This window comes from Macaca fascicularis, chromosome 6, assembly GCF_037993035.2.
Source record: "Macaca fascicularis isolate 582-1 chromosome 6, T2T-MFA8v1.1".
Lineage (NCBI taxonomy): Eukaryota > Metazoa > Chordata > Mammalia > Primates > Cercopithecidae > Macaca > Macaca fascicularis.
The window spans coordinates 43,597,632-43,622,814 of NC_088380.1; the positions used below are offsets into that span (position 1 = coordinate 43,597,632).

A 25,183-nucleotide genomic window follows, 5' to 3' on the forward strand; every position below is an offset into this window, starting at 1 on the left:
ACAAGCTCCTGAATGCCAGCTGAGTTAAGTAGTAGCTGTCCACCTCATGGATTGATCTCAGCTATGAGAATGGTAGTGGAGCATGGTGTTTTGCCTCTGACACACAGGAGTCATCCCCAGCTGTTTTTAGAAGACATGTTGGTAAAGTTAAGGGAAACAACTTGGCAGGGAATGGCAAACACAGCAGTCAGTTTAAAAATGCTTGTAGCCGTTGGAGAGACTTGCAACTGAGCATTTTTCTTAATTTGAAAGGTTCTAGGGGCAGTTCTGAAAGACAAAGTAGGTTTGTTTTGTTTTTGGAGACAGGGTCTCACTGTGTCACCCAGGCTGGAGTGCAGTGGTGCAGTCACAGCTCACTGCAGCTATAACTTCTCAGGCTCAAATGATCCTCACACCTCAGCCTCCCAGCAGAGCTGCGACTGTAGACATGTGCCACCATGCCCAGCTAATCTTTTATAGTTTTTTGTAGAGATGCGGTCTTACTATGTTCTCCAGGCTGTTCTTAAACTCCTGGACTCAAACGATCCTCCCGCCTCAGCCTCCCAAAGTGCTGGTATTATAGGTGTGAGCCACCACGCCCAGCTTGACAAAGATTATTGTCCCTCCTGCCCCATATCTTCTGGAGTTGTAAGATGTTTCTCTCCCTAGATGTCAAGATTGTCATTCCTCCTTCACCTCTTTTCCAGTCATCCCCTCCTCTTATCCAGACCTTTCATCTGGTATGGTCATATACAAGAAGGGCAAGGACATTTAAAACTTAGAGACCCATTATGTTTCCCACTTTGGCTCACATGGGCTGTTATAAGTGAGTGTACTTGGCAAGCAGTGAATTCAATCCAAGTGGTCAGTATTCCTATAAAATGATGTCACTCCATTAAGAGAATCCAGATGGCCAAACTAGAATGAAGTTCGAATTTCCTAAGCCTGGTTTTGACCAGACTGTCACCTTTAAAAGGTACCAGGCTGTTCCAGGATTATTGTTGGGGAAAAGAAAATGTTCAAGAATGTTCACGACGGGCCAGGCGCAGTGGTTCATGCCTGTAATCCCAGCACTTTGGGAAGCTGAGGCGGGTGGATCACCTAAGGTTAGGAGTTCGAGACCAGCCTGACCAACACGGTGAAATCCCGTCTTTACTAAAAAAAAAAATACAGGATTTGCTGGGTGTCGTGGCACATGCCTGTAATCTCAGCTACTTAGGAGGCTGAGGCAGGAGAATCCCTTGAACCTGGGAGGCGGAGGTTGCAGTAAGCCAAGATCGTGCCATTGCATTCTAGCCTGGGCAACAAAAGCAAAACTCCATCTCAAAAAAAAAAAAAGGATGTTCAGGGCACAGAATCCTGCTTTTTCAGATTAGGTTTATATTACTTCCCTCGCCTTCTGTCTTCATCATTATCCAGGAAGTAGCCAAGAAGACATCCCTTTCTAGGGACAACTAAATTCAATGATCAAACTGCTTTACTCAGATTTTTGGACAAAGAGGATGTGAGGGAAGTAGAGTCAGAAATCATTTTGAGTCAGTGTTTGAGAATGCTGTTGCCATACTCAACAAGATACTCAGTATCTATGGATGGTAGCATGAAAGGTCCATCATTACCTTGACTATTAACCAATTATTGATTAGCTTTTGTGGTCATTTTTGTGTATATGATAAAGCTGAACCATTATCAGACTGCAGATGGTCTAGAAAGGTGAACATAAGGCATAGATTAGTTTCAAGAGCCATAGTGGTGTGGCCAGAACCAGCTGATGAGACTGGAACAGCAACAGTTTAACCTAAAGAAGTGTCAGCATGTCACCATGGCGGGGTGGGGTGGCTCACGCCTGTAATCCCAGCATTTTGGGAGGCTGAGGTGGGCAGATTGCCTGAGGTCAGGAGTTTGAGACCAGTCTGACCAACATAGTGAAATCCTGTCTGTACTAAAAATGCAAAAAAATTAGCCAGGTATAGTGGCGTGTACCTGTGATCTCAGCTACTTGGGAGGCTGAGGCATAATTGCTTGAACCAGGGAGGTGGAGGTTGCAGTGAGCTGAGATCGCGCCATGGCGCCCCAGCCTGGGCGACAGAGCTAGACTCCGTTTCAAAAAAAAAAAAAAAGTGTCAGAAATGTCAGCAGTGGTGAAGCACCACTGACAGCCCTGCATTAGGGTCACAGCTCCAGTATAGTCAGTCTGCAAGGAACAGTCAGAGACAGTGCTCTGTATTATGTGATCCTTCACTATGAGACAAGCAGGCCAAGCTGTAACAGGTGTCACAAGTCTGACGTAACAGTGGCAAACTTCTGCATAAGAAACATAGGGTCCTCTAATTTGTGCCCAGTCTCTGATGGTGGTGGATGTGTTACCGTATCCAGAATAATGTTGGCTCTAGACTTCGTTAGTGGCAATCTGGGCAGTGCAGGCTTGGTTAGCAGCTTGATTCCAGTTGGTCTCATTAGAGAATAGTCGCTGATGCACATCTAAATGAGTGACCCAGATAGTTCCGGCAACAGCTGCTATTTTTTCTACAGTTTTGGCCCCAGAGGCGTGGATGTCTTTAATCTGCCAAGTCTTCCAAGTAGCAGACTAAACAGCTAGACCATTGGCAACAACGTAAGTGCCAGTAAAAATATAGCAAGGTTAATTTGGGGGAATGTTGACCAGAGTCATGAGGACAGCCTTGAGTTCTGCCCACTGAGCAGAGTGACCATGTCTGCTTTGGGTTTTCATTGTTGGTGCAGAGGCTGAGCACTTGCAGCAGCCCAGTGAATACCATCAAATTTCAGCTTAGCCAAGCCATCAGTGAATTAAGGTCTCCATTAATCTGGTGACTTTGCTTTGGGCAACAGTTGGGCAGCTGCTACTTTTTCATGATGGCCAAGGGGTCCACTGCTTTCTTAAGTATACCATTTCTATTTGACAAGTGAAACTTGGTGGACATTTCTCATACCTTGTTAGTCATGAAGTCTGAGTTGACTCACCCCCAGATGGGAATATCAGGCTGGAGAACCTCAAGACCTGCATGGGTGGTTAGGGATCAGTTTCAACAAGAGCCCAAAAGCAAACTAATTTTTTTTCCTCAGATTTGGTGTACCTTGGGAGCTGTGTCAGGGTTCAGCAAGTCCAAAACCCAAGGAATAACCTTTGGGTAGAGACTGCCTCCTTTTGCCAGAAGCTCTAATCTACAAAAGCATCGGGTTCAGACTAGTAGCTCAAAGGGTTCATTAGCGTTGTGATGCCCTAAAGGTAGAGAGAATGCACTGCAGTTTGATGGTTAACTTCCAAAGCAGCCTGTTGGTTGGAGCCCCACTTAGAGGTTGCTGATTTGCTTGCAGGTTAGCTGATAGAAAGGAGAAAGTGGAATGCCTAAGTAAGGCATATACTGCCCAGCACCCAGAGAGTCCAATAGGATGCTGGGCTTTATTTTTGTTGGGAGGAGGGTAGGAGAAGAAACAGTTTTTCTTTGTTGGATGGAGTGTTATGAATCTATCTTTATAAACTTTACCTGATGAGTAGGCCTCTGAAATTTGCTGGGGTTTATCAGCAACCCCTGCTGATGGAGGTGTGATAACATTGCAGTTCAGGGCCTTTGAGACTGAGACTTCTGACTTACCAATCAATAGGATATCAATATAACATAAACTAGACATCAGAGAATAGAGACACTGCACTAAATCCTGATCTCACCACTAGTGGCAAATGTCAGGGAGGTTTGCGCCACTGTTCTCTTAGCTTTTCTTCCCAGTTGGGGTGATACCCTCTGGTGCTTACGGGATGAAGAAGTATAAAGGCACTTCCTGCTGTACATTCACATGTTGAAGCAACAGCAGTATACATAGAATCAGCTGTACCACAAGGTCAAGATAGCTTCCCTTTCCTGCTGTGAACCATGCCCAAACCCCATCAGTTAAAAAATGCAAGTCCATCCTTTCCCCTTGGAAAACTGGTTATGGTGAGTTTGGCACCTTAATCTGAAATAGTCATGGAAGTTTGAGTCCTTCCATTCCTGAGTTTTCCCCAGTATACTTGGCTGAGTATGTTGCTTTCAATCCCCTTTGAGAATAGGGAGAATTTGGCTCCACTCCTAATTATCTTTCTCCTAAAAGCACTAAGTCAGAGGAGAGGGTAGAGGAGGACGAGATGTGGAGGGAGAAAGGTGACTCTGTGCCAATAAGTAAGGCACATTTACTTTTGGTTTCAAGTAGCACAGAAGCTGCATGTGGCTTGACTAAACAAACCTCCAGTGTTTTAAGCCCACCCAGTGACCTCAGTCAGTGTAATGTCATCCCTACTGACACTCATCTATTTCAGCTTCGGTGATTCCTGAAGAGTACACTCTTCAGTCACTGGCTGGGTGCAGTGGCTTACGCCCGTAATCCTAGAACTTTGAGAGGCCAAGGTGGGAGGATCACTTCAGCTCAGGAGTTTGAGACCAGCCTGAGCAACATAGTGAGACCTCGTCTCTCCACCCCCACCAAAAAAAAATTACACCTTAATTCTGGACATCGCTGCCCTGTTGTTAATTCTTTTGCATGGTTTTAACATAAAGGTTAGGGAGCTTTTCAGCAGCACTGACCGTAAGAATTCATATTACTTTGGATCCTTTTCTCATTCGCCAGTGGGATCTTCATCAGCATTGTAAACCCAATTGGACTGGAAGGCTCTATCTATTCAATATCTTATCTGTGGTTTCCCATAGGAGTTTATCTTAAATACATCTCTCAAAGAGGGTCCTTACAGAAGCCAAGACTTGACTGCAAAAAAAATCTTGGAGACCTTTTACTGTCCTCTCCAAATAAACCAAAGGTGGGCGTGATAAACTGCAGGAAGAACTGAGCCCAAAGCTGGCCCAGGTTTTAACATTCTTCCTTGATAAGTATTATGTTCTCCCCTCATCTCCCATATGAACCGGCCAGAGCCGTGACTCACCTGGCTTCTGCCTATAGCAATCACAAATTTCCTTTCTTTTACATTCATTGTAGGTGCATATTATTGTAACTTGTCTGAAAAGAGGCAGAACCTTCTGTCCCACCCACCCATTCCCAATGAATCTTAGTATGGTTGTTAATCATGGGGCAGACATGGTACCAGATTGATAAAAGAGTCTCTCTTTCTCCCACAGAAGAGTTTGCAATAACCAGGGCACCATTTCAGCAGCTATTCTTGAACTTGCTGCCTAGTACTCTTCCTGCAACCACCTTCCAAGTTTTGCTTCATTTATAGGTACTTTTGTTTCCTAAAGCTATTACTGTAATAAAGTACCATAAACTGGGTGGCTTTAAACAACAGAAACGTGTTGTTTCTCAGTTCTGAAGGCTAAATGTCTGAAATCAAGGTGTTCATAGTGCCATGATGCCTCCCAGGACCCTAGGGGGAGCATCCTTTTAGCCTCTTCTAGCTTCTGGCTAAAAGGTGTTTCTTGGCTTATGGTAGCAGAACTCCAATCTCTGCCTTCATCTTCCCATTGCCATCTTCTCTGTCTTCATAATGGCTTTCTCCTGTGTCCAGGTTTCTTCTTCCTTGTAGAGACACTAGTTGTATTGAATTAAGGCTCATCTTAATAACCTCTTTTTTTTTTTTTTGAGACTGAGTTTCACTCTTGTTGCCCAGGCTGGAGTGCAATGGTGCCATCTCGGCTCACCACAGCCTCCAAGTCCTGGGTTCAAGTGATTCTCCTGCCTCAGCCTCCCGAGGAACTGGGATTACAGGCATGCACCACCATGCCTGGCTAATTTTGTATTTTTAGTAGAGACAGGGTTTCTCTGTGTTGGTCAGGCTGGTCTCAAACTCCCGACCTCAGTTGATCCGCCTGCCTCGGCCTTCCAAAGTGCTGGGATTACAGGCGTGAGCCACCGCGCCAGACTTTTTTTTTTTTTTTGGAGACAGAGTTTCACTCTTGTTGCCCAGGCTGGAGTGCAATGGTGGGATCTTGGTTCACCACAACCTCCGCCTCCCGGGTTCAAGCAATTCTCCTGCCTCCGCCTCCCAAATAGGTGGGATTACAGGCATGTGCCACCACACCCGGCTAATTTTTGTATTTTTAGTAGAGATGAGGTTTCTCCATGTTGGTCAGGCCGGTCTCGAACTCCCGACCTCAGTTGATCCACCCGCCTCTTCCTCCCAAAGTGCTGGGATTACAGGAGTGAGCCACAGTGCCCGGCCAGATGTGCACACTTATTTCCAAATAAGGCCCATTCACAGATATTAGGGGCCAAGACTTCAACATACCTTTTGTGGAAACACAATTCAACCCACAATAATAGGCAATAAAGTAGAGGGCCATTTTTTGCTTTGTTGACTGTACAATGTAGTCAACATGTTTGCTGCTGGTTCTGGTGGATTTCCCTGAAATCTGATCAGTTGCTCTGTGATGCCTCATCCTTCCTTTTCCAGAAAGCCTTTTTTTCCCCCAATATCTTATTCTCAATGCCAAAAAACTGGCAAGAGCTATGAGGGATCTGAGATTTTACTCTACTTGCAAGCCTGCAAGTTTTCCTGCCACAGTGTCATGGATGTTGGAAGAAGATACAAGACTTCTGAGTCAGAAAGAAAGGATTTTATTACTCTCTATATAGCAAGCAGTATAAATTTCATTTTTATACCAGTTTTACCTTCTCAGGTCCCACAAGAGTGACATAGAGTGGCCCAGGTGAATGCGTATGATTGATTTCTGTAGTAACTGACGAATCTCCAGCTTAGGAATCCCAAATTTTTTATAGTGGGCTACAAACAATCATCCTAACCTTTTTCCCAGAGGTGAGGGGGGGCATTCTCTTTATTATATTGAACAATAAACCTGCCCTTTCTTCTACTATACTATACTGCAGACATTCTTGAAAAGTCCAAAACAAAAGTTTTCAGTTCACAAGATGTGAGGAACTGAAGAGACTCAAGGAGAATTGTCTCCCAACAGGTGTCGTCTTTTACTGTGTTTATTGAGTTGTGAGAATCCTTTCTTTACTCTAGATATAAGATCTTTAGGCTGGGCACGGTGACTCTTACCTGTAATCCCAGCACTTTGGGAGGCCGAGGTAGGCAGATCACGTGAGGTCAGGAGTTCAAGACCACCCTGGCCGACATGGTGACCCTGTCTGTACTGAAAAATACAAAAATTAGCCTGACATGGTGGCGGGAGCCTGTAATCCCAGCTACTCAGGAGGCTGAGGCAGGAGAACCACTTGAACCTGGGAGGCAGAGGTTGCAGTGAACTGAGATTGTGCTGCTGCACTCCAGCCTGGGCCACAAGCGATACTCCGTCTCAAAAAAAAAAAAAAAAGATATTTGACAGGTAAATGTTTGCAACTATTTTCTTCTGGTCTGTGGCTTGCTTTTTTGTTAACTGTATTTCAGAGGGCAGTTTTTAATTTTGATGAAATCAATTTTATCAATTTTTGCTGTTTTGATTTCTGTCTTTTGTGTGCTGTTTATGAAATCTTTCAGCTGGGCACAGTAGCTCATGTCTGTAATCCTAGCACTCTGGAGGCCAAGGCAGGAGGATCACTTGAGCCCAGACTACCCTGGGTGACATAGTAAGACCTCAATTCTATGAAAAATAAAATTAGCTGAGTGTGATGGCATGCATCTGTAGTCGCAGCTGCTTGAGAGGCTGAGGTGGGAGGATCACTTGAGACCAAGAGGTTGAAGCCACAGTGAGCCAACATCACACCACTGCACTCCATCCTGGGTGAGAGAATGAGAAATCTTTCACTAACCAGTGTCACTAAGGTCTTTGTTTTCTTCTAGAAATTTAATAATTCTTAAATTTAGGTCTGTGACCCATTTTGAATCTTTTCATGGATGATATGAGGTAAAGGTTGAGGTTTGTTTTTCCCATGCACATACTTGTTCCAGCACCACTGTTAAATGATTACCTTGGAACTTTTTTTTTTTTTTTTTTTTTTTGAGACAGAGTTTCGCTGTTGTCACCCAGGCTGGAGTGCAATGGTGCGATATTGGCTCACCGCAATCTCTGCCTCCCGGGTTCAAGCGATTCTCCTGCCTCAACCTGCTGAGTAGCTGGAATTACAGGCATGCCACCACACCTGGCTAATTTTGTATTTTTAGTAGAGATGGGGTTTCCCCATGTTGGTCAGGCTGGTCTCGAACTCCCGACCTTAGGTGATCCACCTGCCTTGGCCTCCCAAAGTGTTGCGATTATAGGTGTGAGCCACTGCACCTGGCTGGCACCTTTATTCCCCTCCCAAAAAAATCAGTTGACTAAGCGTGGGTCTATTTCCATGGACTTTATTCCATTAATCTTCATGTCTATGCTTTCACCAGTACTGTTGTCTTAATTACTATAGCTTTATAGTAAGTCTTAAAATCAGGTAGGATAAGCCCTGCAGTCTTGTTTTCTAACTGTTTATATAAATTTTATTGCCACTTTATCAGTTTCTTCAAAAAAGCCTGCTGGGATTTTCTTATATTTTTTAAACCCCTACATTATGTATTTCAGGAACAAAGAAAATTCAGCTCCATTAGAGGAAAATACCACAGGAAAAAATGAGGCCAAAAAAAGGAAGATTGCAGAAACTTCAAATGTTATCACTGAGTCATTGCCATCTGCAGAATCAGAACCTGTTGAAATTGAGGTAGAGATTGCCGAAGGCACCATTGAAGTGGAAGATGAAGGCATCGAAACATTAGAGGAAATGGCTTCTGCCAAGCAATCCGTAAAGTACATACAGAGCACAGGTTCCTCTGATGATTCTGCTCTAGCACTGTTGGCAGATATTACCAGCAAGTACCGTCAAGGTGACAGAAAAGGGCAGATAAAAGAAGATGGCTGTCCATCTGACCCCACGAGCAAACAGGTAGAAGGTATTGAAATTGTGGAACTTCAGCTGTCACATGTGAAGGACTTGTTCCATTGTGAGAAATGTAACCGTTCATTTAAATTGTTTTACCATTTTAAGGAACACATGAAATCACACTCCACTGAGAGTTTCAAGTGTGAAATATGCAATAAACGGTATCTTCGAGAGAGCGCATGGAAACAGCACCTAAATTGTTACCACCTTGAAGAAGGTGGAGTCAGTAAGAAGCAAAGAACTGGGAAAAAAATTCACGTATGTCAGTACTGTGAGAAACAGTTTGACCATTTTGGACATTTTAAAGAACATCTTCGAAAACATACAGGTAATTAGCAAATACTTTCTTAAGATTTTTTTTTCCCACATGCACTTCAAATTTAAATATATAAAATCTTTTTTAAAAAATAGTGCCTCAGAAGCCATCTAATGTATTATCTCTAATGTGTAGGCTAAGTACATATTGTGTATAGTATTATATGTTCAAATATTGATGCTTTAAATGCAAATCAGTATCAACTTTGGAAGTAATTGTTATTTTTATGCCTTGTCCAATTTTTGTATTTTTTAAAGAAATAGAGAAAATAGTTTGTGATTTATTTCCTAAAGATTATAAATAATTAAATCTTATAGTGAGACTTTACCATTTCTATTTTTACATTTCTTGTGTTGTGTTACTTAGAGTACATTTACAAGCAATCCCTGACGGCCGGGCGCCATGGCTCATGGCCTGTAATCCCAGCACTTTGGGAGGCTGAGGCAGGCGGATCACCTGAGGTCAGGAGTTTGAGACCAGCCTGGCCAACATGGTGAAACCTCATCTCCACTAAAAATACAAAAATTAGCCAAGCGTGGTGGCGGGCACCTGTAGTCCCAGCTACTCCGGAGGCTGAGGCAGGGGAATCGCTTGAACCTGGGAGGCAGAGTTTGCAGTGAGCCGAGATCGTGCAGCTGCACTCCAGCCTGGTCGACAGTGAGACTCCATCTAAAAAAAAAAAAAAAAGTGGCTGGGTGCGGTGGCTCACGCCTGTAATCCCAGCACTTTGGGAGGCTGAGGCAGGTGGATCACCTGAGCTCAGGAGTTCGAGACCAGCCTGGACAACATTGTGGAACCCCGTCTCTACTAAAAATACAAAAAATTAGCTGGGTGTGGTGGCAGGCGCCTGTAATCCCAGCTACTTGGGAGGGTGAGGCAGGAGAATTGCTGGAGCCTGGGAGGCGGAGGTTGCAGTGAGCCAAGATCACGGCATTGTACTCCAGCCAGGGCAACAAGAACAAAACTCAAGAAAAAAGAAAAAAAAATATAATCCCTGACATGTTTATACTTCTTTTCCTTTTTTTTTTTTTTTTTTTTTGGAGATGGAGTCCCTCGGTGTCACCCAAGCTGGAGTGCAGTGGCACCAATCTCAGCTCACTGTAACCTCCGCCTCCTGGGTTTAAGTCATTCTTCTGTCTCAGCCTCCCGAGTAGCTGGGACTACAGGCTTGCACCACCACACCTGGCTAATTTTTGTATTTTTAGTAGAGACGAGGTTTCACCATGTTGGTCAGGCTGGTCTCAAACTCCAGACCTTGTGATCCACCCGTCTCGGCCTCCCAGTGCTGGGATTACAGGCATGAGCCACCACATCTGGCCCTTGTTTATACTTTTTAATGTACATTGAATTACCTGCTTTGGCACAGTAGGTAATATATGTCCATCTCTCTCCACCTTTTCAACAGCAAATATGTCAGGACTTGCGGACATCCAGGGAGCTAAGGAGAATAAGGTTTTTATACTTCTCCTGAGAGCCATGCAAGCATGATGGAAATGTCCCAGGATACCTACCTCAGGGCCTCTCCCACATAGTTATTCATCCCCTATTCCAGTCATCTTCCTTTCAAGAGTCCCTGACCTTGCTCAGGTCTCTTGTTTGCTCCCACTCCCCAATCTTTACTAGGTCTCCTGCACCAGGCACAGTAGCTACCACCAACGAATTGAATCTTAGATAGTCCCTAAATGTACTATTACAAGGGTATGGAGAGAACAATTAATACAGCATGCTAAGTGTCAGACTTCTGGACATTTGTTCCCAAGTCTTTGTTATATGTGGTGGTTAAGGCTGTTTAGACTGTTAATACAGTAAATACAACATAGATATCCTACAGTATTCAGAATCTTTCTCTTTGATGCTGGAGTTTGGAGAGCTTCTGGTAAAAGTTTTTAAAAATAGGTTTCTCACCGTCACTTGGTATACATCACTTGAAATTGAGGAACCACATAGATTCAGATGATGTTATCCCCCCACTGTCCAAACTCTTACTGTCAGTATTCGAGGACTGAATAAATACAGGAATAGCAAAGGGATCTTGTACTTAAGGCTCAGTATGGATTTAAAAGTCTTTAAGGTACTAGTTTGGATAACTAATAGGCGTTCATGAAATCTTTTGGGAAAATGCTTTCTGTTTTCAAACATATGTATATACAGTCTACTCTTGAACAACATGGGTTTGAACTGCTTGCATCCACTTATATGCAGATTTCATTCAGCTAAATATGGATCAAAATTATAGTATTCCCAGGATGCAAAACCCATATATGTAGAAGACCAGCTTTTAGTATGTGTGGTTCCACAGGGCCGGCTGCAGGAATTGAATGTGCGTGGATTTTGCTATATGAACCAATCCCCCGCATATACCAAGGGACACCTACCTGTTTTATATAATATTTGGAAACTGCCTATAGTTATAATTTTTGGTCTTTAGAAAACAATAGTCTGTTGGTGAACATATTTGTGGTAATTGGGTTAATTATGCAAAACGATTGTTATACCAGCAGCACAATAAACAAACGTTGGTGGCCAGGCATGGTGGCTCATGCCTGTAATCCTAGCATTTTGGGAGGCTGAGGCAGGTAGATCAGCTGAGGTCAGGAATTCAAGATCAGCCTGGCCAACATGCAAAACCCTGTCTCTACTAAAAATACAAAATAGCCGGGTGTGGTGGCACATGCCTGTAATCCCAGCTACTTGGGAGGCTGAGGGAGGAGAATTCCTTGAACCCAGGAGGCAGAGGTTGTGGTGAGCCAAGATCGTGCCATTGCACCCCAGCCTGGGCAACAAGAGCGAAACTTCATCTCAAAGAAAAAACAAAACAAAAACGCTGGTAAGTAACTTGCAAACTTTGATAGCAGTTTCCCATACCCCAGCAGATAATCAGTAGCTTTTATAGCCTATGAATGTGAAAGTAGCCGCAGTTACCTCTTTTACCCAAAACATTACCTACTGACTTTTACCTCTTAGAAAATAGGACAACACAGACCACTTTGGACATCTTTAAATATGCCTCTCAGGTCTTAGATTTTTTATTTTGGATTGGACAGCAGAATATAGAGTTAAGTACATTATATTGTATGTCTTTCCCTTAGAAATGATGTGAGATAAGTAATTTAAGTAGTTATAAATTACTGAACCATATGCCCATTGGAGGAACAGTTGAGCACGTAAAGCAAACTGAACCCCCACTTCATTGTTTTTTAACTTCAACCAATTTCTATACCGGTAATTAGTTCCAAGATAGTTGTTCTCTTCTCTCCTCTCCTCTCTCCTCTCTCTCTCTCCTTTGAAACAGGGTCTTCCTCTGTTTCCCAGGCCGGAGTACAGTGGCGCCATCATAGCTCACTTGCAGTCTCAACCTCCTGGACTCAAGTGATCCTTCTGCCTCAGCTTCCTGAGTAGCTGAGACTACAGATGTGTGCCACCATGTCCAACTAATTTTTCTGTTTTTTTGTAGAGACGTGGTTTCATCACATTCCCTAGGCTTGGAACATAGGCATGAGCCACCATCTCAGCCCTGTTTTTGTTGTTGTTGTCTGTTTGTTTGTTTGTTTTTAGCTTTAACAACAGGAATTCATTTTCTCACAGTTCTAGAGGTTAGAAGTCCAAGATCAATCTGTTGGTTTCTTTTGAGACCTCTCTTTTTGGCTTGCAGATGGCTACCTTCTCTCTGTGTCCTTACACGGTTTTATCCTCTTCGTGCATACATCTCTGGTGTGGCCTTGTATTTCTTAATAAGACTGGAAAGTCAGAATTACTTCTTGATCTCTGGGCTGCAGAATAGCTGTTGTGTTTGCAGACTGAAAACAATATTAATGTCCTTGTACCTCTCCCTCTGAACTCTTGGGTGACCAGCTGCATTGTCAGTGAGCAGTAGTATTTTGTTTGTGATTGTTTGTTTGTTTGTTTTTGAGCAGTAGTATTTTGAAAGGAGTCTTCTGAGCAGTAGGTTTCAACAGTGTGCTTAAAATAGTCAATAAACCATGCTGTAAACAGATGTTCTGTCAACCAAACTTTGTTCTTCCATTTCTGTAGCCCAGGCAGAGTACATGTAATAAGATTCTTAGGGACCCTAGGAGATTTGGAGTGATAAATGACTGATTGGCTTTAACTGAAAGTCAACAGCTGCAATAGCTCCCAACAAGAAAGATATCCTGTCCTTTAAAGCTTTCAAGCCAGTCATTGACTTCTCCCCAACTATGAAAGTCCTAGATAGCATCTTGCAATAGAAGGCTGTTTTGTCTACATTGAATATCTGTTGTTTAGTGTAACCACCTTCGTCAGTGATCTTAACTAGGTATTCTGGATAACTTGCTACAGCTTCCGCATGAGCATGTGCTGCTTCGCATTGCACTTTTATGTTATAGAGATGGCTTCTTAAATTTCATTAACCTCTTCTAGCTTCTACCTTTTCTTCTGCAACTTCTTAACCTCTCTCAACCTTCATAGAACTGAAGAAAGGGCCTAGTTCTGGGTTAGGCTTTGGCTAAAGGGAATGTTTGTTTGGTTTAATCTTTTATCCAGGTTATTCACTCTTTCTCCATATCAGCAGTAAGGCAGTTTTGATTTCTTACCATTCATATGTTCATTAGTGTAGCACTTTTAATTTCCTTAGAGAACTTTACCTTTTCAGTCACAACTTAACTACCTGGCATAGGAGACCTAGCTTTTGGCCTGTCTCAACTTTTGATATGCCTTGCTCTCATAGACTTCATCACTTCTACCTTTTGATTTGCAATGAGAGACATGTGACTTTTTTTTGTGGCGTGATCTCGGCTCACTGCAATCTCCGCCTCCCAGGTTCAAGCAATTCTCTGCCTCAGCCTCCTGAGGATATGGGATTACAGGCGCCCGACACCATGCCCGGCTAATTTTTTTGTATTTTTTAGTAGAGATGGGGTTTCACCATGTTAGCCAGGATGGTCTTGAACTCCTGACCTTGGAATCCACCCGCCTCAGCCTACCAAAGTGCCGGGATTACAGGCATGAGCCACTGTGCCCGGCCGAGACACGTGACTCTTCCACTTAAAGACTTAGAGGCTGTTTTAAGGTTATTAATTGGTCTAATTTCAATATTGTTGCTTCTCAAGGAATAGAGAGACTTGAGAGAGGGAGGGAGGGAAGAGAGAAAAGCTGGCTGGTGGAATAGGAAGCATACAACATTTATCAGTTAAGTTCTTTGTTATGGGTGTGGTTCAGGGCACCCCAAAACAATTACAGTAGTAACATCAAAAATCACTGATCACAGATCATTATAAGAGATGATAATTTAAAAATTTAAATTTAAATTTGAAATATTGCAATAATTACAGTGACACAGAGACATGAGGTGAGTACATGCTGTTGGGGAAAATGGCACCAGTAAACTTGCTTTACACGGGGTTGTCACAAATCTTCAGTTTTTCAAAAAATGCAAGAAAGTGAAGCACAATAAAAATAGGTATGTTTGTAAGCAGTTTTAAACTATGTTTAAGTTAATAAAGAATGGACAATTTTTCCTTGTAACAAACTTAAGGCAGACAATCCTCTTCCTGTTTCCTATTCTCAAAATGTATACCCCATTAGTTTCATATTTTGCATATCTTTATTAGTTTAATGGTTTGGTTTCCTGTATGCTGTTAAAGCATGCACTGTAATCTATGGCTTGATTTGTAAAATTTTAGCTATTTTTTGTCCTCTGAATTTACTTTTATTTGGAAAATAGTAATGATAATGCCATATACCACTAGGCCATGAATATAAAACAGTTTTAGAGTCCCTGCCTTCAAGGAGCTCAGGATATGCTGCAGCGGGGAACAAGCGTGTACAATCTGTGTAACATGCTAAGTGCTGACCACAGTAAGCAGAATCCTGTGGGAATGCCTGCCTGGGTTGCTTGTTTGTGATGGAAGAGACAAAGGTGATATCTTAGTCTGTTCTGTTGCTTATAACAATACCTGAAACTGGGGAATTTATAAAGAAAAGGAATTTATTTCTTACAGTTCTGGAGGCTAAGAAGTTCACTGTTATGAGGTCACATCTGGTGAGAGCCCTGCCAGTGGTGACTCTGCAGAGTCCTGAGGCCATGCAGGGCATCACATGGTGAGGAAGTTGAGCATGCTAGCTCAGGTTTCTCTTCTTCTTTTAAAGCCACCCATCCCATTCCCATGATAACCCGTTAATTCACTGATCCATGAATGGATTAATCTCTTCATGAGTGCAGAGCCCTCATGATCCTATCACATCTTAAAGGTCCTACCTCTCAATACTACCAAATTGGGGTTTAAGTTTTAACCTGAGTTTTGAAGGAGACAAACATTAAAACTATAGTAGGTGGCTTCTGGGGGTCGTTAGTCTTTGATGACTCAGAAAGGAAGAGGAGTTAGCCTGGAAACAGGTATTCCAGGCAAAAGGAAATGACACAGACACAGAGGAATGAGAGGAAACAAATTGTTTAGATCACTGTTAGTAGGGCATTATGGCCAGAGGCTTGGGTCCAAGTAGAGGAATGCCAGGAGATGTGGCCAAAGGGGTTGGAAGGGCTAACCATGTTGCATGCACTTGGGCATCATATGGGAGATCTAGAGTGGTGTAAGGGTAAGAAAGAGGGAGAGTAATGAGAGATGAGTTTGAGATCATGGAGTTATTTTCATAAATTCCATAAATGAGTTTGAATAATATCTTGGAAGACTAGGTCATTTTAAAGGAGTTTCAGCCAGGCAGATAGCTCATCAGATTCATATTCTAGAGAGGTGACTGGCAAGATAGATTGGAGTGGGTTGAAACCTGCTAGCTCAGTGAGGAATCTTCGAGTAATCTAAACCAGAATGGGAGGTTGGGTAAAGGCAGTGTTAGTGGAAAAGAGAGATTTGAGTAACATTACGTAGCCTGAATCAGTAGGATTTGGTGGTCAGTGAGGTGTAGGAGTAAAAGAGAGCTGGTGAGTCCCAGCTTTCTGATTTGAATGGCCACTGGAGGCTAATTAACTTACAAAAAAATATGTAGAAGAGTAAGCAGATGGGGAAGGAGGGAAATACCAGACATGTTGACAGATACACCTGTGGGACACACAGTGTCAAAAGAGAACCTAGAGGTAACCTTTAGCCTTGTTTTCAAACAACTACTCCCTAGTTTCCAAGAAAGGTAGTGTGGAATCATAGAGGGAATGTGTGTCCAGAAATCAGAATTTCAGTTCCAGCTCCAGTTCAGCATTTGCCAGCATGATGAATTTGACCGTTCACTTCATCTTTGGGCTTTTCTTGTCTGTGTACCTACTTTATAGGGTTGTGACAAATAAGAAAATGGTGAAAGCACATTGAAAACTGTATTGTCCACACATCTAAAAGAATTAATATGTTGCTATTCCTACATTTTACTGAGCTTACTAAATTTTTTAAATAGGAAAAGCTCAGATGGCACACAATGAAAATTGAGTCTTGTTTCTACTCAAGTAGGTCTTTTGAAGTAACTACTGCTATCCTTTTCTGATTTATCAGATTCATTCCTTGCATTTTCAGGTAGCCATACACACACAGGCACACATGCTTTTGGAAAAACAAACGAGCATGCGGTAGTACAGCGTCATGCCATTTAGTTTATCTTTGAGTCGTTTTGAAAAATATATGGAACATTTATGAGTATTTAAATTTTCTTCCTGTGGATGCACAGTATTTTAATCTATGGGTATATCAACTAGTATCGATGAACATTTAAGTTGTTGCTAGGCTTTTGGTATTACAGAGTCTGCTGTAGTAAGCACACTCGTACATATGCCTTTTCAGATGTTCAAGTAATTTCATTTTTAAGAGCAGAATTGCAAGGTCAAAGAATATGCACTTTTTTTTTTTTTTTTTTTTTTAAAAGACAGAGTCTCACCCTATCACCCGGACTGGAGTATAATGGCATGATCTTCGATAACTTCAACCCCCGCCTCCTGGTTTCAAGAGATTCTGCTGCCTCAGCCTCCCGAGTAGCTGGGATTACAGGCACCCGCCACCATGCCTGGCTAATTTTTTGTATTTTTAGTAGAGACGGGGTTTCACTATGTTGGCCAGGCTGGTCTCAAACACCTGACCTCGTGATCTGCCTGCCTCAGCCTCCCTAATAATATGCACATTTTATATCTTGACAAAGATGATTAAATTGCCATTTAAGGAGAGGCTATGCCAGTTTGTTTCTAGGTCTTACTGATAATGAAAAATTATTGATAAAACCACTAAACCATTTCATTTAGCGATATTGCCCATCATTTTGGTAGTTGAGAATAGTTTTTTATTGCACTAATTCCAGCTAATTAGGTCTTGTCTCTCAAATTAACTTTTCATCATATAAAAATTGCACAAAATAAGCTATAAATGTTTTGTCAGATGATACATATAGCTCAGTTACTGGACTGTGTCATTGTATTTAAGTGTAAGGCTCACATCTAGGACCTCCTCATTACTGGGGTTCCACCTTCCATCCTGGAATCATTCAGTTATTTACTCCTACCCGCTGGTTGCTGAGGACTGCTGGAGAAAATTGATATCTCAGACCTTAAGTTAAGCACTTTCGTGTCTGATTTATCTCTTTTTCCTAATTGCTATTTCAGAGCTTCCCGGTATATTCAAAGACCTCTGCCCACACCCCTCCTCCAGCAGATAACATACTTACCTTCCAACCCCCAACTTACCTGTAATAGCATTAATCTTTGCCCCTCTTTTTTTTTTTTTTTTGAGATGGAGTCTCGCTCTGTCACCCAGGCTGGAGTACAGTGGCACAATCTTGGCTCACTGCAACCTCTGCCTCCCAGGTTCAAGCAATTCTCCTGCCTCAGCCTCCCAAGTAGCTGGGACTACAGGTGCTTGCCACCATGCCCAGCTAATTTTGTGTGTGTGTGTGTGTGTGTATTTTTAGTAGAGACGGGGTTTCACCATGTTGGTCAGGCTGGTCTCCAACTCCTGACTTCACGTGATCCACCTGCCTTGGCCTCCCAAAGTGCTAGGATCACAGGTGTGAGCCACCGTGCCTGGCTTATACCCTCTTCTTTTATTCTAGAAAAAGAGGTTTTCCTTTTCTTCAAAGCCAATTCTAGATCCCATGCCTTGATGTCCCTCTAAACCATGTCCCATCTGTCATTCCATCTCCTTTCTCCATTGCCTCTTTGCCCATCAACAAATAAATAATGGATGTCTCTCCTGGCTTAAAGAATCCTATTATTGGCTGGCCATGGTGGATCACTTAAGGTCAGGAGTTTAAGACCAGTCTGACTAACATGGTGAAACTCTGTCTCTACTAAAAATACAAAATTAGCTGGGCATGGTGGCACACGCCCATAATCCCAGCTACTTGGGAGGCAGGAGGATTGCCTGAACCTGGGGAGGTGGAGGTTGCAGTGATCTGAGATCATGCCATTGCACTCCAGCCTGGGCAACAAGAGTGAAACTCCATCTCAAAGAAAAAAAGAATGCTGTTATTGACATGCTTCCCTCTAGCTAGTCATCTCTCTTCTTGTAGGTCATTTTATGTTTGTTTTTTTTTTTTTGAGATGGAGTCTCACTGTGTCACTTAGGCTAGAGTGCAGTGGTGTGATCTCAGCTCACTGCAACTTCTGCCTCACGGGTTCAAGCTGTTCTGTCTCGGCCTCACAGGTGGGTAGCTGGGACTACAGGCTCTCACCACCATGCCCAGATAATTTTTGTATTTTTGGTAGAGATGGGGATTTGCAATGTTGGCCAGGCTGGTCTTGAACTCCTGACCTCAAGTGATCTGCCCGCTTCAGCCTCCCAAAGTGCTGGGATTACAGGTGTGAACCACCACACCTGGCCAGCTGTTTTATTTTTAAACAGAGATGGAGTCTCACCATGTTGCCCAAGCTGTTCCCGTCAAGCAATCCTTCTACCTTGGCCTCCCAAAGTGCTGCTGGGATTACAGGCTTAAGCCACCACATTTGGCTTTCTGGGCCTTCTTAAAAGAATTTTGGTACTGACTGTTTTCATTGACATGATTCTCACTCACTTTTGCCCCGTGGCAGTGGGCCAGTTACATCACTGGTTAAAGTCATTTCCTTTTCTTTCCTTCTACTTCTGGCTGTTTCATTTCTTTTGCTAGCTCATCTACCTGCTGTTTTAACTTGGTGTTTCTCTGGGTTCTGCCCTTCATTCTTGTTATCATACAACATACTCAGAAATGTTTTCCTGCCTAAAGGTTTTTACTATCACTTAACCCCTAATTTGGCCAGGTGCGGTAGCTCATGCTTGTAATCCCAGCACTTTGGGAGGCCAGGGCGGGCAGATCACCTGAGGTCAGGAGTTCGAGACCAGCCTGGCCAACGTGGTGAAACCCCATCTATACTAAAAATACAAAAAAATAGCCGGGTGTGGTGGCCCCAACCTGTAATCCCAGCTACTCCGGAGGCTGAGACACGAGAATCACTTGAACCCGGGAGGTGGAGGTTGCAGTGAGCCAAGATTGTGCCCCTGCACTCCAGCCTAGGTGACAGTAAGACTGTCTCAAAAAAAAAACAAAAACAAAACAAAACAAAAAAAGACCCTATTTTATATATAAATCACCCTCTATTTGGCTCCAGAATTATCTTTACAACTATCTACCGGACATCTCCACTCTGTTCTGAGTACCGTAAACTCAGCAGACACAAAACTGAATTTATAGTCTTTCCCAGCATACCATGTTCTAAACCTACATGTACTCCTGTGTCCTATTTCTTTATTCTCATTGGTATTCTAAGCCAAGGATCTGGGAATCTCCATCACTGATTCCTCCATCCTTACTTCTCACCCACCATGCTGTTTTATACCTCCGTGCCTCTTCCTTTTTTTCCTCCTATTTCATTCCAGGCCGAATTGACCCCCTCCTCTGTGCTGCTGCAGTACATATTCCATCGCTTTTCTGTGACAGATCTTTTACAGTGCATTACATTTGTTTATTTTCATGTATTTCATCTTTATACCTTGGCCTTTGATAGGAAGTTTTTTGCAAAGGACAGTTTATCTTCTTACCTTCATCACCTAGCACATGGTCTAGCACATGGTAAGTGCAAAAAATGCAGAAAGGATAATGATGCATTTCCGCAAAATAAGAGGTTGATCATGATTTTTATCTACGGGAAAATAAATAATTTTTTTAAGAAGTGCAAAAACATGGAACAGAGTTTAGATGTAAATTATATTTATCTTTGTCAAAGCATAGATACAATTAAATATTAAATTTTATTATTTTTGCTACCTCTAGAAAAGTCTTTGGAATATGGTGAAAATATTTGAATTAGGAATTGTGATTTCTCCTTTTAGGAATTTACTATTAAAATTGCCCCGTCAAAAAAACAAAGTAAATATTTAAAATTATTTGCTCTTATGATTTTTCTTAATTTGCCAACATATGTTTTTTCCCCTCTAATAGGTGAAAAACCTTTTGAATGTCCAAATTGTCATGAACGATTTGCTAGAAATAGCACTCTTAAATGTCACCTCACTGCATGCCAAACTGGAGTAGGAGCAAAAAAAGGAAGGAAGAAACTCTACGAATGCCAGGTATGTGCAGTTACATGCATTCAGTTCTTAACAAAGGAGTGTTGTGTTTGCAGTCATCAAAAGCAAAGGGAAACAGTCTCAAGCAAAGGTATAGGGGCTGATGGTCTGGAAAGAAATGAGAATAAAGAACATTATTGTCTTGGGGACTAAATTCGTTTTTTTAACCCAACCATAGATGACACCAATGTCAATAAAAATTATGTCCTAAATAACAATCTGGAACTGTAGTTAACCATGGAGCAATTATTAGAATTTGGGATGGGGATTGGAGGAAACATTTCAGCTATAACTAGATTTTTTCCCCCATGATTAGTGTATTTTTATATCAAATATCAAATAATTATTACATTATTTGATATAAAAATATTTGATATAAGTGTTATATGTTATGGGAGAAATTAAAATATTGTTACTTTATGTTTAAACAATGAAGGCAGTATTGAAATGTTTCTCAAAATGTATTTTGGTGGCCAGGCACGGTGGCTCATGCCTGTAATCCCAGCACTTTGGGAGGCCGAGGCAGGTGGATCGCCTAAGGTCAGGAGTTTGAGACCAGGCTGGCTAACGTGGTGAAACCCTGTCTCTACTAAAAATACAAAAGTTAGCCGGGCGTGGTGGCAGATGCCTGTAATCCCAGCTACTTGGGAGGCTGAGGCAGGAGAATCACTTGAGCTCAGGAGGGGGAGGTTGCAGTGAGCCAAGATCGCACCATTGCACTCCAGCTTGGGCGATAAGAGCGAGACTTCATCTCAAAAAAAAAAAAAAAAAAAAATGTATTACTAGCTGTGTGAGCTAAAAGTCCAAATGAACCAAAGAATTATGAAATAGCTTGGACTAGATTCTCTTGCAGGTACCACGTTTATAACTTTTACAGAATAAGCCTTCAACTTTTTCTTTACAGAGAATAAATGCATTCATATTTCCTTCAGTTCGGATATAAGTATTGTCTACATCATATTTTTGATTATTTCAGGTCTGCAACAGTGTGTTTAACAGCTGGGACCAGTTCAAGGATCACTTGGTGATACACACTGGAGATAAACCCAACCATTGTACTTTATGTGATTTGTGGTTTATGCAAGGAAATGAATTAAGGAGGCATCTCAGTGATGCTCACAATATTTCAGAGCGTCTAGTAACAGAAGAAGTTCTTTCAGTAGAAACACGTGTGCAAACTGAACCTGTAACATCAATGACTATTATAGAACAAGTTGGGAAGGTGCATGTGCTACCATTGCTTCAGGTTCAGGTGGATTCAGCACAAGTGACTGTGGAACAAGTCCATCCAGATCTGCTTCAGGACAGCCAGGTGCACGATTCACACATGAGTGAGCTTCCAGAGCAGGTCCAAGTGAGTTATCTAGAAGTGGGCCGAATTCAGACTGAAGAAGGTACTGAAGTACATGTAGAGGAGCTGCATGTTGAACGGGTAAATCAGATGCCAGTGGAAGTACAAACTGAACTTCTAGAAGCAGATTTGGACCATGTGACCCCAGAAATCATGAACCAAGAGGAGAGAGAGTCTAGCCAAGCAGATGCTGCTAAGGCTGCCAGAGAAGATCACCAAGATGCTGAGGATTTAGAGACCAAGCCAACAGTGGATTCTGAAACTGAAAAGGCCAAGAATGAGGACAGAACAGCTATGCCAGTTTTAGAATGAAATTACACATGAATATATTTTTAAATTTACTTATTGGGTTTTTGAACTGATTATGGGCAGTATGACTGTCCTTAAGCCTAACAGACAAGTGGACCAAAGTTAAGCTGTTTCCTGTTGTGCTGAACTGTTTCTGTTGAAACACATTGATTCCCCTCCCCCTACTTAATGCCACAGAGGAGGGATCTTTTCCATAACTGAAGGGGAGTTTTGAGAAGTATATTTCTGGAAACTTAAATGGATTATATTCTTATTATATAGTTGGGTACGAATGTATCTATTTTCATTGTGGTAAAAGTTCTTCCTTTTCTCTTTCCCAGGTCATGTTCTTCCTCAAATTTTTTCCATATTGTAAAATCAAACTTAAATCATTAGAATACAAGTGTATGTATTCTAATGCATGTTAGAAAATTGAATAATATAGGAAACACAAGGCTGCATGATGAAAAGTGCATTGTTACTGTGCAGTAAATTTTGGCTTCTGGCTTTCTTTAGTTTGAACAAACGTTCTTGTCTACCCCAGTAGTCACAGATGCCATCTCTGCAACAGAAAGAGTGGTGGTGGCAAAAGTTCTAGAATGTTTAAAAAAAAAAAAAAAAAAAAACACCCATGTGCCTTCTGAAAACCAACTAAACTTCTATAAAGCATCTCTGGTTCTTTCAAAGTTTGTGTTGTAAGGAGCAATGTAGATGATGCTATAATACTTTATATTTTTGCTTATAATGACAGCCACCAGTTCTTTTTCACTTAGGTTGAGAAATTTTATTTAATGGCCACTGAAGGGCCATTTTCAATTGGGAAAATGTATTTACATCTGTGGTAAACTTTATTTTGATGAAAAGTTGCACTAGTATTTTACCACCAGATGAAAAAAAGATGAGCAGCATTTAAAAATTAATGTATTTAAAATAAAGTACAGAGAAAGACATGTATATAATTATCAGGCTTTGTTTTGAATGGAATCTTTTCCCCCGATCCTTAATGTAAAGATCTTGTGCTATAACTTTTAAAGCCATACAAATAAGAGTGCTAAACTGTGGACTTAAAAGTAGGTGTGTAAATATTTTTAATCAGTATTACTTGGAAAATAAAATATAACAAACACGTAAACCAATATGCTATTTTCTTTACCTGTTAAATATTAGGAGTTCTTTACATTTTTTAAGTAAAGTTTAAAATTATGTGTTCATGACTCTTCTTTAAAAAAGTACCAGTGTGAAAGTTTGTATCTGGGCAGAGATAGTTCCTCATGTGTCTTTACCCGTGTTAACATGACTGATTCATGAATTGTGATAAATTTTCAATCATACCTTCAACCCCCAAAAATCAGCTCAAAAGCATGGAAGAATTTCATATTATTTGTATTAATAGTTCTTACATGGTAGGCACAACAGCAGGAATTCAGTTAACTGTGTCAAATGTAAAACACCAATTCGATTAGCCCCCTTTGGTAATCCTGATGTTAAATGGTATCACATTTACAAAAATAAACTGAAGAGAATGGCTTCCCACCGTTGGAAAAGTCAGATTTAGATATAAATCTGGAGATAAAGCCAACCACTGTATTAAGGAGGCCACATTTTTAAGATCAAAATAAGGATATGAACACTTTCAAGTGTGTACTGTTTGGTAGTTGGGTACCTACTGCAAAGCTTATTTAACAGTATATTTTTTAATTGAAATTGTAAAATACCGATACTACAATTAAATTATATCCCAGTGAATTTTCAGTTTGCCTTAGGATGCCAATGTTCCTGAGTTTAAGGGAAAAAAAACCCTGACAGATAGTGATCTCAAGTATGTAAATTGCTAGTTAGTATCTAGTGAATTTTGAATGCTGAAAATAGTGCATACTGTGCCTTTAAGCCAAGGTATGAAATGAGGATTTTAAAACGAGTTCTGACCACAAGGTAAAGATCAAGGCAAAGGTACATCAAAGTGTTAAAATTATTTGAGTTTTCACATTTGTCAAGACCTTTCGAGACAGATTTGAGGTGCAGATATAGTTCATTTTTCTTTTCCCAAAAGGTATAGAAGCTATCAGTGTGCTTAGAATGCCAGTGAATTTGATTGTAAAAGTAGAGGAAAACTATCTACTGGTGATAAACCGTATGTTGAATAACACTTTGTAGTTGGAAAGCATTTTATGTAGAACATAAAACAGCTATTAACAACTGATGTATATTTGCTTCCAAGTACTGAAGCAAACAATATTTAGTCCTTCAGTGTTCTACTCTATTTCTACTGGAGTTTTAAAATAAGTCTACGGTATGAGCTACCAAGTTGGACAGTAGAGTGTGCAGTGATCACATAGAAATAAGTTCCAAGTGCACTGAGAATGAGAGGCTTTTCTATCTCCTCTACTCCACTGTTCCAACAATGATTCTCAGACATCAATTGGGTGTCCAACAATTCAATCTGACACCACCCAGATTTAGAGCAAGTTAAGTGCTCAGTACCACAAAATCGCCCGCACTTCAGACACCAGCCACAAATGCGATCAATAGGCTAACCGCGCCTCTGCCCAGCCAACTGTAAATTTGGGGTTCTTAGGCCTTCCCATCCCCTCGAGTTCAATAATGCGTTGAAACAACTCAGGAAGGCACTATACTTGGGACTACGGTAAGTATACAATTCAAGAACAGCCAAATGGAAGAGATGCACAGGGTAAGGTGGAAGGAGGGGGTTGTGGAGGAGAATAGTAGAGGTTTCTCTGCCCTCTCTTGGCATGCCACTTTCCCAGCATGTTGATGTGTTCAACTCAGAAGCTCCCTTACTGAGATTTTATAACCTCGACTGATTGAATTATTGGCGACCAGACTCAATCTTCAGCCCATTCTCTCCCTGGAGGTCTCAGGTGAGGGTAATAGTTGTAGCCCTTTAATATGGTTTAACAGTGTATTTTTTATTTGAAATTG

At 41.6% G+C, this 25,183-nt stretch overlaps 1 protein-coding gene across 39 annotated transcripts in view; it reads left to right on the plus strand.

Moving 5' to 3' along the window:
* The window catches only part of ZNF131 (zinc finger protein 131), a 113,391-nt gene extending 90,016 nt beyond the window's left edge, over window positions 1-23,375 (plus strand). For 15 of the 39 annotated variants that reach the window (XM_045394736.2, XM_073993396.1, XM_073993386.1 and 12 more), the window contains 3 exons: window positions 8,433-9,115; window positions 20,477-20,607; window positions 21,581-23,375. In XM_045394736.2, coding sequence (XP_045250671.1) covers window positions 8,433-9,115; window positions 20,477-20,607; window positions 21,581-22,267 — 1,501 coding nt within the window. In that variant the 3' untranslated portion in view covers window positions 22,268-23,375. The remainder of the gene's footprint in view (window positions 1-8,432; window positions 9,116-20,476; window positions 20,608-21,580) is intronic. The other 24 variants (XM_073993403.1, XM_073993410.1, XM_073993408.1 and 21 more) reach the window with 2 other exon arrangements.
* Window positions 23,376-25,183: the final 1,808 nt, after the last annotated feature.